General features: G+C 39.1%; 1 protein-coding gene across 2 annotated transcripts in view; it reads right to left on the reverse strand.

Annotated features, from left to right (window-relative positions):
* Window positions 1-17,792, reverse strand: part of kdm6a (lysine (K)-specific demethylase 6A) — a 216,224-nt gene extending 198,432 nt beyond the window's left edge. For both annotated transcript variants that reach the window (XM_073045508.1, XM_073045507.1), the window contains exons 1-2: window positions 17,398-17,792; window positions 17,224-17,287 (exon numbers count right to left, since the gene is read on the reverse strand). In XM_073045508.1, coding sequence (XP_072901609.1) covers window positions 17,224-17,287; window positions 17,398-17,525 — 192 coding nt within the window. In that variant the 5' untranslated portion in view covers window positions 17,526-17,792. The remainder of the gene's footprint in view (window positions 1-17,223; window positions 17,288-17,397) is intronic.
* Between the last annotated feature and the right edge of the window lie 782 nt (window positions 17,793-18,574).

The following is an 18,574-nucleotide window of genomic DNA, read 5'->3' on the forward strand; positions in this document are numbered from 1 at the left end:
CGACAGAAGCACAGCACTTCTAGCTTCAAAGCTCACATAAAGCTTGAGGGGAAATTAATGAAACACAGAGGCAATTTAAATGTGTGAACAAGATGAGCAGATGTACTAAGTGTGGAAAAATGTGAGATTACATGTGTTTTTGGAAGAATGAAGTAGAATATTTATCATTATTATTAGAAAGAACTAAATCTTAGTGGAGATGCCATTTCACAAAACACAAATAAACTTAAGACAGTAAGAGATTGAAACATAATTAGCCTATTTGGCCTATCGAGTCTGCTCTACTAATCGATCATAGTCGATTTATTTTCTCTCTCAACCTCATTCTCCTGACTTCTCCCCACAACCTTACTAATCAAGAAACTATCAACCTCTGATTTAAATATACCCAATGACTTGGCCTCCATAATTGAATGAGGCAATGAATTCCACAGAATCACCACCCCAGGCTATCGGAATTCCTCATTTCAGTACTAAAACAATATTCTTCCATTCTGACGCTGTGTTCTGTGGTCCTAAGTTTTCCCATTATTGAATGTATCTTTTCCATGTCCACTCTTCCTTGGCCTTTCAACATTCATTGGGTTTCAATTACATCCCCCTTCCCATTCTTCTAAATTTCAGTGAGTACATGCACAGAGCCTTCAAATATTCTTCATACATTAACCAATTCATTCCCAGGACCACAAACCTTTGCAAAACCCTTTGGTATTTTCCTTCTATCCCACTGGTTAGCTTATCTTCACATTTCATCTTTATTGCATTTTCAGTTGCTTTCAGTTAATATTTTAAAAGCTTTCCAATCTAGTTTCTCAGTAATTTTTGGTGTAATGTATGCCCCCTCTTTTGCTTTTAATACGGTCATTGACTGGCTTCATCAACCACGGTGCCTTAACCATCCTTTAAAATGCTTCTTCCTGGGATCCATCACTAACCTGATTTTCTCAGCCTACCTGCATATTGAAATAGTTCATGACTATTGTAACATTGCCCTTTTTGCGTGTCTTTGCCATCTCCCATTGTAATTTGCATCCCACATTCCATCTAATGTTCAGAGGTCCATATATAAATCCCATTAGGGTCTTTATAGCCTTGCAGTTTCTTAACTACAGTCACAAATATTCTATATATTCTTCCTAAAGATGATTTTTTTTAAACCAACAAATCCACCTCACCCCTTCTGCCCACCTACCCCTCCTTTCAATATGATTTGCATTCTTGGATGTTAAGCTCTCAGCTGTGATCTTCTTTCAACCACCTGTAACCCTCCAATTCAGCCAGCATGCATTTGTCTAGGGGAAGACAGCCTCTGCCCCAGCCACACTGAGAAATCTCATTTGTGTGGATGTGATGTGTTGTCCAGTTACAAATCTGAACCACAAAATATCAGACAGTACACTGTACGCAATCAAACAACTGAATTTTATAAATCTTAATCTGACTATAGGGTTAGTGAAGAAAATAAAAAAAGGGCCCATTTTAATGAAACAGTCTAGTGTGCACGTTGGAGCTCACAGATTCATTTATTCATTCCCCATCGACCTCCGAGCATCGCTGACCATCGGACCCCCGCTCTGAGTCTACTCCGTCCGCTGGTCTACCAACTCTTTCCATTCGCGTCTTCTCTCTTCATCTCTCGCCAACAAAAGACCACAAAATCCCTGCTCCCAGCCCCACAATAAAGAGCAACATGCCTCTCATTGGATAGCGCACATTCCAAAGCCCCCGTTATCTCTCGTAATAACCCAAACATTACTGCTACAGAGAAACCATTACCTTATCAGTGAAACATTACAGAGAGGCCATTACATTAGCAGTGAAACCTTACAGTGCATTACACACCTTTCTTATGTTGATGCCCACAACATAATGCCTGCTTATCTCTATATGCACTACAAGATCATCTACCTTATTTCATGTGCTGCATGCACTGAAATTTAACAGCTTGGGTCCAGCATTCACTACCCTTCTTTTGTAGTGTTTAAGGCTCAGATTCAAGATCATCATCTTTGATCCTGAATTCCTCAAGCAACCAACACTTACTGCAGATGTGGTCATCAGGAACCACAAAGGTATCTGCCAGCTCCACACCACACAGCTACAGCACATGTTTAGTAACTACCATAAAAAGAACCTAACCTGCTATTCACCTGTACTTCCCTACAGAAACTCTCAAGCCAAAGCCTTAAACTGGCCTACTTACGCAAGGTAGATAGAAAATTGCTTCTGCCCCCTGCCCCTTCTCACTGAAACCTCCCCACTAGCTCTCTATGCTCCCACAATGGCTGCTCCACTTAAACCGACCTTCTTTTTACTGGCCCACATGAAACTTGCACACAAACCTGCTATATTCAAAGGTTCACACTCTCACACAGATCTAGATTCAGCATCCAGTTGGTGTAAGCAAATGGTAATGAGATCTTTTAGCAAGTTAGTGGATATAACAGTGAAGGATAGCTTTTTGAAATTCTACAGAGCTTTGGTGTCAAGTACAACATAGATTTAGTAGATTAAATCGTGGAATGAGCTATCTTTTCAAGTGGAGATTAAGTAAATTCTCCGCTTTCAGCGAATTTAGAAAAAATCTCATTGAGGGATACAAATTTCCCAGAAAATCTAACAGGATTAATGCTGGCTATTCCCTCCAGCCAGAGAACTTAGAACAAGGGTGGCACGGCCTCATGACGAAGTTCAAGTTTAATTGTCAACCACACATGAATACCCGTGTATCCAAATGAAAGAGTTTCTTCGGGGTCAAGGTACAAAACACAGAACTAACTGTCATACACAGCACAAGGCACACATAGCACATAGATAGATAGATAGATAGATAGATACTTTATTCATCCCCATGGGGAAATTCAACATTTTTTCCAATGTCCCATACACTTGTTGTAGCAAAACTAATTACATACAATACTTAACTCAGTAAAAATATGATATGCCTCTAAATCACTCTCTCAAAAAGCATTAATAATAGCTTTTAAAAAGTTCTTAAGTAGTTTACTTAAATACATTAAATACAATCAACCCCGGCACTTTAACATATCTTACTCCTGGCGGTTGAATTGTAAAGCCTAATGGCATTGGGGAGTATTGACCTCTTCATCCTGTCTGAGGAGCATTGCATCGATAGCAACCTGTCACTGAAACTGCTTCTCTGTCTCTGGATGGTGCTATGTAGAGGATGTTCAGAGTTATCCATAATTGACCGTAGCCTACTCAGCACCCTTCGCTCAGCTACCGATGTTATACTCTCCAATACTTTGCCCACGACAGAGCCCGCCTTCCTTACCAGCTTATTAAGACGTGAGGCGTCCCTCTTCTTAATGCTGCCTCCCCAACACGCCACCACAAAGAAGAGGGCGCTCTCCACAACTGACATAAAGTACAATTCAAAAAAAAAGTCCAAATCCCTAAGTCCATGAATATTGCAGAAGTCTGCAGTTGAACACAATACATCTTGTCTTCTGCTAAGCAAACACTGGAGGGCAGCACTGACTCCAGTATGTACATCACACCACACCATCTCCACTGCTCCCTTGGGCAGCTGCAAACAGGCAACGCCACAGCTTGAGGCCTACTCTTCACTACGACCAAAGTTAATTTTTAAAAAGAAGAAATGTCTTTATGGAAAAGCATTTCACATCTTTAGAATCCCTATAAGAGATACATTCAAGGCCAAAATCAATTGATTCTAGACACCAGAAAAATGCCCAGACAGTCCAGTATAGGAGTCCAGCCTCATAACAGTGATCACAACTTTAGTTTTAAGATAGCTTTTGAAGAAGTATGTTTCTTGCAGGAGAGTATTAAAATTGAGTAGAACAAACAACAAGACTATTAGGCAGGAACTAGAGAGAGTTAATTGGGAATAGCTGTTTTTAGGCAAGTCTACATCTGACACATGGAGTATGCTTAAAGACCAACTGCACAGAGTAGAGGACAGGTATGTTCCAGTAAGGACAAAGATTGGAAGGTTGACTGTCGAGAGAGGTGGTGAATTTTTTTGACGAGTAAGGAAACGTATACAAGGTTCAGAAAGTTGAACTTAAATAGTGCCCTCGAGGATTATAGGCAGTCCCCAGGTTACAAACGAGTTGCGTTCCTGAGTCCGTCTTTAAGTCGGATTTGTACATAAGTCAGAAAAGGTACATCTGGTATTACTCAGCGTCAGTTAGTCAAACGTTTGTCTTAGTATATGGTATATATTTTACCTATGCATATAAAACACTTAAGAAACGTATATATTCCAATAATTAAACCACTGAGTTGCTTAGTAATAATTGTAGCTTTCATCGGGACAGGGCCTTTCACATGCTCCATTATTCTCACTTTATCCTTTACCTGTATCCTTTAAAGTTGTTCCGATCGTTGACCGACTGTAACCTACCGCTTTTCCAATGACCAATGGCATTTCACCTCTTTCCAATCTCTTTATTATTTCCACTTTATTTTCAATCGCGATCATTTTCCGTCAATGGAACAGAAAACTGCGGATTTTATGTTCTATCATTGAGCAGCAGTGAACCCGTCTGATTGGCCTTTCAGAGTTCTCTTTAGGAACTAGTTGAATTGATCAGCATTTCTGATTTGGCTGCTGTTCACGATCGCACTTAATAAAAGAAATACAGCAGCGGCCACAGGCAGCGGGTCTTGTGCTGCTCCAGGTCCTAAAGTCTACCCACACTGAGACAGGTTAAATGGGACAAGTGGGGGTGGTGCTGACTGGAAAAGGGAGATCAAGGCAAATCTTGCTAAGAAATATTTAAGCCAAATACAAGGTTACACGCTCAACACAGTGTTAACAGCAACGACTTAAAATGGCGGATGGCGTTATGATCTGACTTAAAATGGCGGACAGCGGTCTCCTCCCTCCGTTCTTAAGTATGAGTTGTCCATAAGTCGGACGCTCATAACTCGGGGATTGACTGTATAAAGAAAGCAGAAAAGAACTTGAAAAGTCAGAAGGGACCATTAAGGCATTCTATCCATACATCACCAGCAAGATGATAACTAGGGAGCAGGTACGACCACTCTAGGAGAAACGAGGGAACGTGTGCCTGGAAGTAGAGGATGTAGGTGAGATCCTAAATGATTACTTTGCATTAGCATTTACCTAGAAGATGCATGTGGATAGAGAGAATGTTGCTAGGGCATTTTGAGATAAAGGAGGAGATAGTATTGGACCTTAAAGAATATTAAGATAGACAAATCCCCAGGGATTAATTTGTTTTACCCCAGGTATATAACAAGCTTTCTAGGGCCTTGGCCAACATCATCTTGTCCTCTCCAACCACAGGCAAGGGCCCCAGAGAACTGGCAAGAAGCTAATGTTATTCCATTATTCAAGAAGGCAAGTAGGGGTAATACTGGAAGCTATAGATCAGTAAATCTCATGCTAATGGTAGGGAAGTTACTGGAGAGGATTCTTTGGGTTAGGCTTTATGAGCAACTGGAAAACTTTGGCCTAAATAAGGACATCCAACATGGCTTTATACAGGGCAAGTTGTGACTGAGTTTCTGAGGAAGTACCAGAGTGATTGATAAAGGTAGAGCTGTGGATTTGGTCTACATGTATTTTAGTAAGGCATTTGATAAGGGCCCATATGGGAGGCTCATCAAAAGTTTTTAAGATACATGGGATCCACGGTGAATTTAATGTTTGGATTAAGAATCGACTTGCCCATAGAAGACAGTGGATAGTGGTTGATGGGACATTCTGGCTCATAGTCTGTGACCAATGCTGTTATGCAGGGATTTACAATGACAGGGACATCTGTTGCAAGTGATATATGTAAATGACCTGGATGAAAACATAGATAAGTGGGTTAGTGAGCATTCAAATGAAATGAATACTCATTGTATTGTGGATAGTATAGAAGACTGGCAAAGAATACAGCAGGATATAGAACAGTTGCAGATATGGGAAGAAAATGGCAGATGAGAGTTTAACCCAGCCAACTGAGGTGTTGCACTTTGGGAGATCAAACATAAGGAGAGAGTTCACTGTTAATTGCAAAACCCTCAATAGTGTTGATAAGCATAGGGATCTTGGGGGTCCAAGTTCAAAGCTCCTGAAAGCAGCATACAGCATGCTTGCTAAGGCTTTGAGTTCAAAAGTCAGGAAACTCTGTTGCAAATTTATAGAACTGTAGTTGAGCCACATCTGGTATATTACATTCAGTTCTGACTGTCCCATTATAGAAAGGATTTTGAAGCTTTGGAGAGGGTGCAGACAAGGTTTACAAGGATGCTGCCTGTCTGAATTAAAGGAGAGATAGGACAAACTAACATTGTTATCTCTGGAATGGCAGAGGCTGAGAGGAGATTTTGACAGAGGAGGTTTATTATATATTGAGAGGCATACAGTTGCAAAAAAAAAATGTGTGCAAACCATTTGCAATTACCTGGTTTATGGCATTGATTACTTATAAAAATGTGGTCTGATCTTCATTCAAGTCACAATAATAGACAAACACAATCTGCCTAAACTAATAGCACACATACAATTGTACTACTTCACATCAATACTGAGTACACCATCTAAACAATCACAGTCTATGTTCAAAAAAGAATGTGAACCTCTGGGGTAATGCCTTCTACAAAAGCTAATTGGAATCAGATGCTCCAGTCAATGAGATGAGATTGGAGGTGTGGGTTGTAGAGATGCCTTGTTCTATAAAAAGAAAATCAAGTTACTAACAGAGCCTGCTCTTCTCAAGAAAGATCTGTTTATGTGCACCATGCCTCAATCAAAACTTTCAGAGGACCTTAGAAGAATTGTTGAGATGTGTGAAGCTGGAATAGGCTACAAAAACATTTCTAAAGACCCGAGTGTTCATCAGTCCACAGCAAGAGAAAAAGTCTACAAATGGAGGAAATTCAGTACTTTTGCTAATCTCCCTGCTGAGATCTCTAGAACTTGCTAAAAAAGTCTCTATTCATGTGTCCACTATAAGAAAAACACTGAACAAGAATACTGTTCATGGAAGGACACTGTAGAGGAAACCACTGCTCTCCAAAAACATTGCTGCACGTCTCAAGATTGTAAAATACCACCTGGGTGTTCCACAACACTTCTGGAACAACATTCTATGAACAGATGAGACAAAAGTTGAAACAATTGGCAGAAATGCAGAGCACTATGTGTGGAGGGAAAAGGGCATTGCACACCAACACCAAAACCTCATCCCAACTGGGAAGCATGGTGGAAGGAGCATTACAGTTTGGGGCCGCTTTGTTGCCTTAAGGCCTGGACAGCTTACAATCACTGAGGGGAACAATGAATTCAAAACTGTATCAAGACATTTTTACAGGAAAATGTCGAGGTGGCAGTCTGACACCTGAAGCTTAATAGAAGTTGGATGATGCAACAAGTCAATAATCTGAAACACAACAGTAAATCAACAATAAAATGGTTTGAAAAGAACAAAATTTGAGTTTTGGAATGGCCAAGTCAGAGCCCAGATCTTAACCCAATTGAGATGCTGTGGTATGACCAGAAGAGGGCTGTTCATACAAGGTATCCCAGAAATATTGATGAATTGAAACAGTTTTGTATGGAAGAATTATCTAAAATTCCTCCTCACCATTGTGCAAGTCTGATCAGCAGCTACAGGAAACAATTGGTGGAGATTATTTTTGCTGAAAGAGGTTCTACCAGTTATTAAATAGAAGGATTCACATACTTTTTCCAGCCTGGACTGTAAATAATTAAACAACATGTTCAATAAAGACATGAAAAGTACAACTGTTTGTGTGTTATTAGTTTAGACAGATTGTGTTTGTCTATTATTGTGAATTCAATGAAGATTAGACCACATTTTGAGTAATTAATGCAGAAAACCAGGTTATTGCAAAGGGCTCAAACTTTTTCTTGCAACCGCAGATAGTGCAGACAGCAGGAATCTATTTCCCCAGGGTTGAATTCTCTAATACCAGACGACAACACCTAATTCCCTAACTTCTGGTAAGTAATCCCCTGTTTTCCTCCCCCCCCCCCCACTTTTGTTTTCCCTTTTTGCTGTAGATGCCCATCTTCTCTTCCTCATCCCATCCTCACAACCTGTCCATCACTCCCTGTGGTTCCTCGCCTCTCCCTCCATTACATTATTACTGTCCTCTATCAAAATCCTTCTTCAGCCCTTTGCCTCTTCACTTTCCAGCTACTCACATTATTCCCTTTACCCCTCTCTTCCTTTCCACTGTTGATGAATGATCTCAGCCCAAAATATCAATTGTTCATTTCCCTCCCTCAATGCCATCTGGCTTGCTGAGTTCCTCCAGCAATGTGGGTGTGGCATGCATTGCAGGCGAGAAGGTGCAAGTTCAAAGGAGTTGTGTAGGACAAGTGGTTTTCTTTTTTAATTTTACACATAGCACTGAGTGCCTAGAATGCATTGCCTGGTGTGGTACTGGCACATAGATGTATAGGATACAGACATTGTGTAGGCCGAAGGGATTAGTTTAGTTGGGCATTCGATTGCTAACTTAACTAGTTCAGTACTTTGTGAGCTGAAGGGTTGGTGCTTATGTTATACTGTTCTATGTTCTAAACAATAACAAGGGGGAAAGAAAAACTCTGAAGGACCTATCTTCAATTGAGACACTGATTCAATTTCAATCTTGAAATTTCCTGCAAACACCAGGAAAATATGCGCAGATTGCAAGGACTGGCTAGTATCTTAATAATCAAGCTCAAAGAATCATACATTTCACTCAAAGTTCCAGACTATACCAACATAACCATCAAGTACATCCTTTCACACCAGCAAGGCACAAGAGGTGGCACCACAGTGATATAAAGACAGAATGAGCCTGGGATTTTTTATTACCAACTCCAAATCATGGCACAGCATCAAATACTGACAAAGAATGGTTTTAATTAGCATCTATCATTTTTCCTCAACTAAGGAATGAGTACAAACGCACAGTGAATACTTCAGTGGGGATGGGAAGCTTCCAGGTTCATCATTACATTCAAGATCCAAGTTGTTTAATGTAATTTCCAGTAGACAAGTGTAAAGGAAAACAAACTAATTGTTACTCCGGATCCGATGCGGAACAAAAAAAATGAACAGAATTATAAAAAATAGAAATACGCAAGATAGCTTATACACATAGATTGATTGCATAAAAGTGCCGCTAGACACAAGAATGTCTGTACATAAGGTGACTCTGACAGGAAATAATAAAGTAGTAGTGAATGGAGGTGTGGAGGTGTGGGTTAATGAGTGGAGGGTGTTGATCAGCCTTACTGCTTGGGGAAAGTAACTTTTTTTGAGTCTGGTGGTCCTGCATTGGATCCTACGTAGCCTCCTCCCAGACTGGAATGGGACAAAGAGTCCATGAGCAGGGTGGGTGGGATCATTCACGATGGCACTTTTCCCATCACCTTTCAGCATAGATGTTTTTGATGGCACATAGGCTGTTGTGGGTGATGCATTGGGCAGATCTGGCTACCCATTGGAGAGACTCCAGAATATCCTCAAGGACACTACCCTTTGACCTAACAGAATAAGGCCTGGGACATATGGATGCTAGAAATTGTCTCAAATTGATGGCTAAATAAATAAATGGAGAAATGAATGCAGTGGCCTTTATTTTCAATTATCTAGTTCATGCAAAAACAACATTAAGATACTGACAGAAGTGTCTTACAAGGACTGTGCCGTGGTCAAAGTCCTTTTTTCCATAGCAAGGACATTCTCCATCATCTTGTGGCACTACCATGCTATACAAGCTGGATCCATAGCAATCCAGCAGCTCAAGACTAAGCCTCTTGGAGGGGTTTTGTACCTGGTTTTGAGCCGTTAGATTTTCTATACATCTAGCTCATATAGCATAAACTCATATAGCTCACAATAAAATGCAATTCTCATAGTACATAGGCACTGCTACATGCTATCAATAGAACTGCATTACATCAAAATCTATGATATTTGAGGCGAAGCATGTCCCTCATTCTACCATTAAAGCCAGATGGTCAATCCTGCTTCAGCGGAAGTCAAAGAGCAAAGCAGCACCAAGCATGTCTGAAAATAAGGATCACACCAAGACAGGAGGTGTAGGGAGACTATCAGAGCTTGTAGTGGTATCTGAACCAGATGGAAAAATGGCAGCTGGAATTTAATGCAGACAAGTGTGAGGTGTCACACTTTGGTAGAACCAACCAGGGTAGATCTGAAAGGTAGGGCACTGAGGAGTGCTGAAGAACAAAGGGATCTGGGAATATAGGTCCATAATTCATTGAAAGTGGTATCACAGGTAGATAGAGCCGTAAAGAAACATTCTGGCACACTGGCCTTCATAAGTCAACGTACTAATTTATGTTATGTTGAATTTGTAAAAAACATTGGTGAGGCCTAATTTGGAGTAGTGCGTGCAGTTTTGGTCACCTACATACAGCAAAGGTGTAAATAAAGTTGAAAGATTACAGGGAAAATTTACAAGGATGTTTCCAGGTCTGGAGAACTTGAGTTATAAGGAAACATTGAATAGGTTAGGACTTTAGGTGACCCTTTGAACGTAGATGATCAAGAGGACATTTGATAGAGGTATACAAAATTGTGAGTGATATATATAGGATAGATATAAGCAGGCTTCTTTCACAGAGGTTGGGTGGGACTACAACTAGAAGTCATGGGTTAGGGGTGGGGGGGTGAAAAGTTTAAGGGGAACATGAGAGGAACCACCTTCACTCAGAAGCATGTGAAGTTGTGGAATGAACTGCCAGCACAAGAGTTGCCTGTGAGCTCAATTTCAAAGTTTAAGATAGGTGGACGGCAGGGGTATGGAGGGCTATGGTCCCAGTACAGATCGATAGGAGTAGGCAGTTTAAGAAGTTTGGCACGGACTAGATGGGCTAAGGAGCCTGCTTCTGAGCTGTGCTTTTCTACGACTCTAAAAGACCTGTTTAATGTGCCAAAGCTGTAATATATGCAGACATATATGATACCTGTCCAAATTACTCTCTGTCTACAAAAGCTTACACCAATCCAAATCAGAGTAATTATCAGTCAGTCTGTTCTCAAACATCAGCACAATAACCAAGGATGACATCAATGGTACTGTAAATTATCAACCAACAAACAGCTTACTGATGCACCTAAACAAACGTTGCAGGGACGCAGCAGGTCAGGCAGCTTCTGTGGAGGGAAAATGACAGTTGGCATTGAGTCAAGATCCTTCATCAAAACTGAAAAAGAGAGGGTCGATGTCCAATTTGAAAATGATTGGAAAGCATGGAGCAAGAGCTAGCAAGTGATTGGTGGATCCAGGTGAGGAGAAATGAAAGGCAGGTGAAGGAAGTGAGAGTGGGCAAAGCAAAAGAAGCTGGGAGGTGATCATGGAGGTGACAAAGAGCAGCAGATGACAGATTCTGAGCAGAAAGGAAGGTGAAGCTTGGAACTAAATAAAAGGTGGGTGAACAGATGAGAATAGTAAGGAAAGAGAATCAGTTGAAGGAATGTGGGCATATGATAGGTGTTCAAAGTAAATTTATTATCAAAATACATAAATGTCACCATATACAACTCAACATGCTCTCCACCACACACCTATAGCAGTTTGTCTGAGTTTTAAATGACGTGCCGGTTCTTCATAAACTAAGTAGAGGTGCTGCCATGCTTCCTTCGTAATGGCACTTGGTGCTGGACACAGGACAGATCCTCTTGTATGATGGCACTGAGGAATTTTAAAGATGCTAGCCCTCTCCACCTCTGATCCCTGGATGAGAACTGTCTCATGGACCTCTGGTTTCCTGCTCCTTAAGTCAATAATCAGGAGGAATAAAACAAATAGCATCCAGTGAGCAGCAGTTCTGTGGGTGAAAGTGCCTTGTTAACAAGAGGTCAGAGGAGAATGGCCAGACTGGTTCAACCTGACTGAAAAGCAACAGTAACTCAACTAAAGACGCATTACAACTGTGCATGCAAAAGAGCATCTCTAAATGCATAATACATCAAACCTTTAAGTGAATGGGCTACAGCAACAGTACTAGAACATACACTCAGTGGCCGCTTTATAAGGTACAGAATGTACTTGATAGAGTGGTCACTGAGTGTACTTAAGCAATGAATCAAAACCATGGAACTTCCTTTTCAATATACAACAGCATCTTCACTGGGTGGGCTGCAAACCGTCATAAAATCAGGTCCACATTACATCTTCGGGTAACTGGCAATGAATAAAAGATCCCAATAGAAGCATATTTAAAGCAAAACAAGAACATGTATGAACAAAACAAGAACAAGAACATGTATGTCAGTATGTTCAAAAGAAACAGCAAATGAAAATTTGGAAAGCCAAAGGAACATTTAAAATATCGTAATCTCATGACGTCATAAAAATGCTACTAATGCTTCTTTTGAAAGTGTAATCACTGTGGCAATGTAGGGTAAATATCTAATTATTTTAAGAAAAGCAAAACAATAATTCAGATGTTAGTGAGAAATAACAGTAAAAACATTTTTTCAGGGGAAATATTTAATGTAAACAATTACTTTGGGGGGGGGGGGGGAAGAGAAATGATAAATAAGGGAATCAAATCATTCCAGATCCAAAATATGTTTTTTTTAAACTGTCAAAAATCAGTCTATAGTTTATTATTCCTGAATATCTTATTACTTGTAGATTCCCAGGCTTCACAAATCTTAACATTTCCCTGCCATCTCTAAAAGACATGCAACCTTAGTTTGGAAAACAAACCAACTGCAAAGTATCAGATTTCAAAATTAAACTATTTCTGCAAAATGTATTGGGGTGCTGCAGTCCTGCATTGCACTGGAATCCACACAGGCCACAGTTATGCTACAGCATTATAACTTGAAAGACCTATCACAGTATTATGAAAGTAAACTTTTAAAGACTTAATAATTTCACAATGCTGATCACTTAGATAATTTCTTACTACAGAAACAAAAGTAAATAACATTAATAATCTTTTGACCTATAATTAAACTACACACTATGCAAACTTAGCATTTGGAAATCAAGAATGCATATGCATCTAAAATGAAAATCAATACAGATGTTTTAAATTATAAACTGAATTGGAATGAATTAACTATTTTTCAAATACTGAGTAATATCATGTCATGAATAATGTTACATGTTCAACCACCTTGTTCTTTTCAAATTTTTAAGAATACATGCAGCAACCAACTGTTAATACATTGAAAAGAAACAAGCTAATCATAAGTTCTGTGCAGCAATTATCTGGAAATTATTCAATTTTGCTCTAAACAGTCTTGTACTGAGGGGAAGATCATGAAATTCCACAATGAAAAAAGTACCATTTTGTCCCACTAATGTCAGGGTAGAATTGAGCATGTCCATCATTTCAGAGGAGTATGTGATTATGAAAAGACTAAACATTAGGCAATTAATCATTATGGTACTTCATTTTATATAAATAAAATCATATAATTCTACAAATGTTTAAAAAATACTCAATGAGTCGTCACAACAAAGTCTTGCATATTTAATCAGCATTTTGTCTGCTCTACCTTTAACTAGAAAGATCTAAACTCAGTAAGTACTGAACTGAGTAACTTGCAGAAAACAAATCACCCATTGCTCTCATTTGTAAAAAAAAAAGGACTACTTCAATAGTTAGGTGATTTTAATTATACAAATTTTAGTGTATGCACAATAGAGGTTTTAAATTATAAAAGGAAATGAGGCTTCTATAAATGATTAGCACTATTAAGGTTGTGTTTGCTACTGTGTTTATGAGCAAGTTAGCCTACATATTTTAAAATAATGACCAACTTTTGAATGTGTTTTCTTTCCCCTATAGCTATCCAATGCTCTTTCCATCTTTCCATACATAAAAGTTGACTTTCTGCATCTCTTTGGTGTTGCAAATATTCCATCAAACTGAACCAACAGTACACAAAAAAAAACTTTATTTAAGTTTACTGCACTTCGCAAAGATAAGATCTTTAGTAGGAAACAATCGAGTTATTTACAATAGTTAATTTTATAAATATACAACTTCAGTCTTCCTATAATGTTCCAAATGCAAGGGCAATTGGTGTACCCCAATCAGCCCCTACCCAGTTTGCACAAATTCATGATCAAACCTAGGATCTTTCTGCCTTGTAAGACTGACATTATAAATAAATTGAGTGAATAGTTTTGACTACACTAAATATAATTCATAGTCATGAAGATATAGCATTATTCAACTTCAGACCAAAATTTTTATATCTTTTTCAGGCCTTACTTATTTTTATTCCTAAGACCTACTTTGATTCTTTAGATTCAATTTTAACATCTTATATTTGGAATAATAAACAAGCTCGTTTAAGTAAAGTTTACCTACAAAGGAATAAAGAGATGGGTGGACTAGCCCTACCCAATTTTAGGTTTTACTATTGGGCTGCCAATATAAGGAATATTACTTTCTGGTCCTATTATATTTATCGTAAAGATTGCCCATCAGGGGTCTCCTTATAAGTTAATTCTGTAAAAAATTCCTCTATTGTCTCTCTTCTTGGATCATACTCTTTTTCAGCAAATAAAATAACATAACATAATTGTTAAGCAAACTTTAAGGATTTGGGCTCAATTTAGGAAATTCTTTGGTTTAGCGAATTTTTCATTATCATCTCCCATCCTCCTTAATTATTTTTTTTATCCCTTCCATGACTGATAAAGTCTTTAAAGATTGGAATGAACTAGGTATTAAGTGTTTTTGGGACCTGTTTATCTCAGGATCTCTTGCTTCATTTGACCAATTGTCAAATAAATTTGCACTCCCAAAAACACATTTTTACAGATACCTTCAAATTAGAGACCAAGATTTACACCATAGGGTGCATCCCATCTGGATGTAACATGGCTCCATTCTGACCATGACCATGAGAACCTGCAGAGTTGTGGACACAGCCCAGCGTATCACTCAACAGACCCTACCTACCCCTGGACATTTTTCTGTGCCCTCTCCCATCAGGCAAGAGATACATAGGCCTGAAAGCACACAATACCAGGCTAAAGGGTAGGTTCTATCCTACTATCAATAATAAGACTGTTGAAAAGTTCACTCATACAATAAAATGTATCATACTAAGGAACCCTCTTCCATCTAGATCTTGAACTCAAATCTACCATGTTATGATCTTGCACCTGTCTGCCTACACTGAACTTTCGCTGTAATGTTCAACTTTATCCTGCATTCTGTTATTGTTTTACCTTGTACTACCTCAATGCACTATGTAATGAATTGACCTTATGAACTGCAAGCAAGACAAGCTTTACGCTGCACTTGGGTAATGCGACAATATTAAACCAATTCCAATAAGTCTGGATGTTACATATAGATTTCATATAAATGCAGATTTAACTATTTAAGCTTTTAACATAGATGAGTATTTAACAATTTTCCGAAAAAGCATTTTAATACAGAAATATGTGCCTTCCCCCACCACCCAATATTTTCGACATTGATTTATTACTGGTATACAACTGCTCAGATTATTCCTTGCAAGCCAGGTTGTGAGAAAGCTGCTTAGCTATTAAAACAATACAGTGCAATTCTCACCATTCACAGGTAAATGTTAAAAGCATGACCAACCTTGTCAACCCTCACCAAGAACAGTCAAAGCACCATTAGCAATGAGTTTCATACAAATTCAAATTTGGAAGTTAATGGTCTACAAGTATTAGGTGGTTTACTAAGCTGTATTGTGACATTACTAATTCCTAACAGCTTTTCTGTTAACAGAAATGCATTTTGGAATTCTGTACTGAGAGGTTCTGTATGCTGGAGAACAAACTCACTACAGATCAGGAAACGGCAACGATCCAATTACTTTTAAAGTTCCAGTTTGAATTTCGATTAAATACAATATCAACATCCTCAAATAGACCTTAATATTTGTTGCCTATAAAACAGCTTATTTCTTATTCATAATCATATAATTGGTAGTTAAGTGTTTCATCTTATAGACTGCCTATGTGACATGTGAAAGAGATTTAGAACCTAAAACTAATGAATTATGACTTTATAGTACGCTGCGGTTAAATGAAAGAACACTTTAAAGGCTTTAGTACGAATGCCCAATTAGTAAATAAAATTTTGACATTCATTTTCAAACGATAACCATACTTTCTCAGAAATACTCGTGTTACAAAAATGTACTAGAGCAAACCATGAACCAAGCAAATAAAAAAAATGCAATTTGAGTCAATTTAAGTAAATACCAGTAGAAACATGTCGGACCGAGTATTACAACACTTACATAAGCTCAGATTTTAACCCACCTAAATAAAAACACAAACCGCCGCATTTTCCTCGCTGAAAACAACGAATTGAGTAGGAAATCAAAATCTAGTGAGATCGGACGCTCCAGAATTGTTCAATGTACATAAACTTGTACGATACGTACAAAAATGTTCTATTACAGTACAAATTTAAGAAAGACCTATACTGCAATGTAAATATCGATTCCATATGAAAGTTTTTCTCGAAGACGTGGTTCTGTCTCATTTCAGCAAATTTACACCCTCCTCAAAATCTATTTAATGAAATATCACACAGCCTCTATGGGATTGCAGCCATTTAATTATGTTTCCCAATTACTGTTTCGTGCTACAGGTTGAGTGAAAGAATCATTGTGCATTTGTCTTAAAAGCGCACAAACAATCCCATCAACGTCTCCATTTCCAGCACCTCAGTAGGTATAATTCATATACACAACACAATGCACATTGCAAGTGAAGAAAGAATGAAATTAGCCCGAGTTTCTTTTTGTTTGTTGTTGTCCTTCCTCTCCAGTCTCACTATTTTCCTCTCTCCTCCCTGTCCCGCCATCTTGGAGATCAGCAGCCATTTTTAACGCGGAGCGAAACTTCAACCGATGCACAACACAAAACCCACAGCAGAGCCCAGAGACTTGGAAGGCAAAACAGGAGGAGGGGGGAGGCCGAAAGAGTAGCCAATTTTAATATAACCACCTAAAACAAAAGACTTGTCACTCACACCACACGTTCAACATCTGCAAACATCTCTTTTCATATGCACCATTGCTTCTCAGGTTATCTTACACATATAAAAATATGACAACATTAAATGATACTGTCCAATGGAAAGTAGGGATGTTTTCTTCTAAGACTGGTTTTATTGTTCAAAAGAAGGGGGCGAAGAAGTTTACGACTGCAACACATATATTCAAACATACATTTAAAAAAAAGACAGTGTTGCTCAGCTCTTACCTTTATTAACAAGGCCTTCGTTCTGGCGCCATCTTCATGAACCTTCAGAAATCCAAACAGTCGGCTGTGCGAACGCGACAGACAAGATGACATACGTTAACATCGGATTTAATTTATGCACAAACACTAAAACTCAATCAAAAACACAACACAAAACTTGCAGAATTTTCTAACCTATCGAGAGTTGCAATAGAGTCTCTCTCCTGGGGCGTCAGAGTTGGAAAGTCATCCTCAATTTCACTCGGTTTTCCCGCCGCCATTTTCTTTTCCTCATCACCGAATGATACTCCACAGGATTTCATGGGTTTACAGAGATGAAAAAAAACTGTTTGCAATTTATTTTGTATTATTCTTTATTAATTCCGTGCACTTTTTTGTTTTTCACATCCTTCAAGCTCTTGCTCCTTTCTACCACACGCTGTTGAAGTCCTTATTTATTCAGAAAAACTAAAATAGCATTTAAATGATATTAGCAAAAAAAACACAGAAAACTTCAAAGCAGAAAGTTGTAATTGTGTCACACCGATTCCACGCCGTAAGCGCACAAGCAGCAAACCCACTCCCCACCAATGACCGACAGCGGCCAACACCACGTGTCTTTGTGTTGATTTACGTCAGTTCGTGCTGCGGGATCAACTGACACGAGGGCCCGCCCCTTCCGATCGACGCCGACAATCATTGGCTGTTAAACCGCCTCGTCGTTCTTTTATTGCAACTGGCGCCGGCATAAACTGGTCCCTCATTGGACAGGGAAACTGCCAATCTCTGAAATCGCCATACACGTCAACAATGTTAGGGTTAGTCGGGCTATAAAAGGAATGTTGGCTGCGTATAAGTTTAGTTTTGCTTTATTTTTGTTGGCTTTTCATTTGTTGGGGGGGGGGGGGGGGGGGAAGAGTGCGAAAGAAATGGTGATAGTGGAGTTGACTGTGTTTATTGCTTCCTCTGGGAGCAATCGTTTTGGCGATTAACTGAGAAACGGAAAGGATTCGGCCAGATTGGGTCGGATGCCAGTAAAAAGCTTCGTGGCCACATCCCCAGTTTCCAAAGTCAATCAGCTCCACTTTCGGTGACTTCTTCGATTCGTGGCTTCTGCTGCATAGTTTAAAGCAATCCGAAGAGGCGACGTCTGAGAGAGGAACTCGGCCCATGCTGAGTTTTCGTGTGAAATGTGACAATTTTTGATAGCTTTAAGATTTGGAGAGCGTCTCGCCGCTAAGAATATTCTGGCAAACTACACGGTTCTTTTTGTCCCTTTCTATTCAAATTAATCACTTTCCTTAATGAGGCCTATTTGAGCCCACAACTCTAGGTGGATTAATTTTAATTGCGAACCAAGGGTCAACTATTC

The sequence above is a fragment of the Hemitrygon akajei genome, chromosome 5 (genome assembly GCF_048418815.1).
Source record: "Hemitrygon akajei chromosome 5, sHemAka1.3, whole genome shotgun sequence".
Lineage (NCBI taxonomy): Eukaryota > Metazoa > Chordata > Chondrichthyes > Myliobatiformes > Dasyatidae > Hemitrygon > Hemitrygon akajei.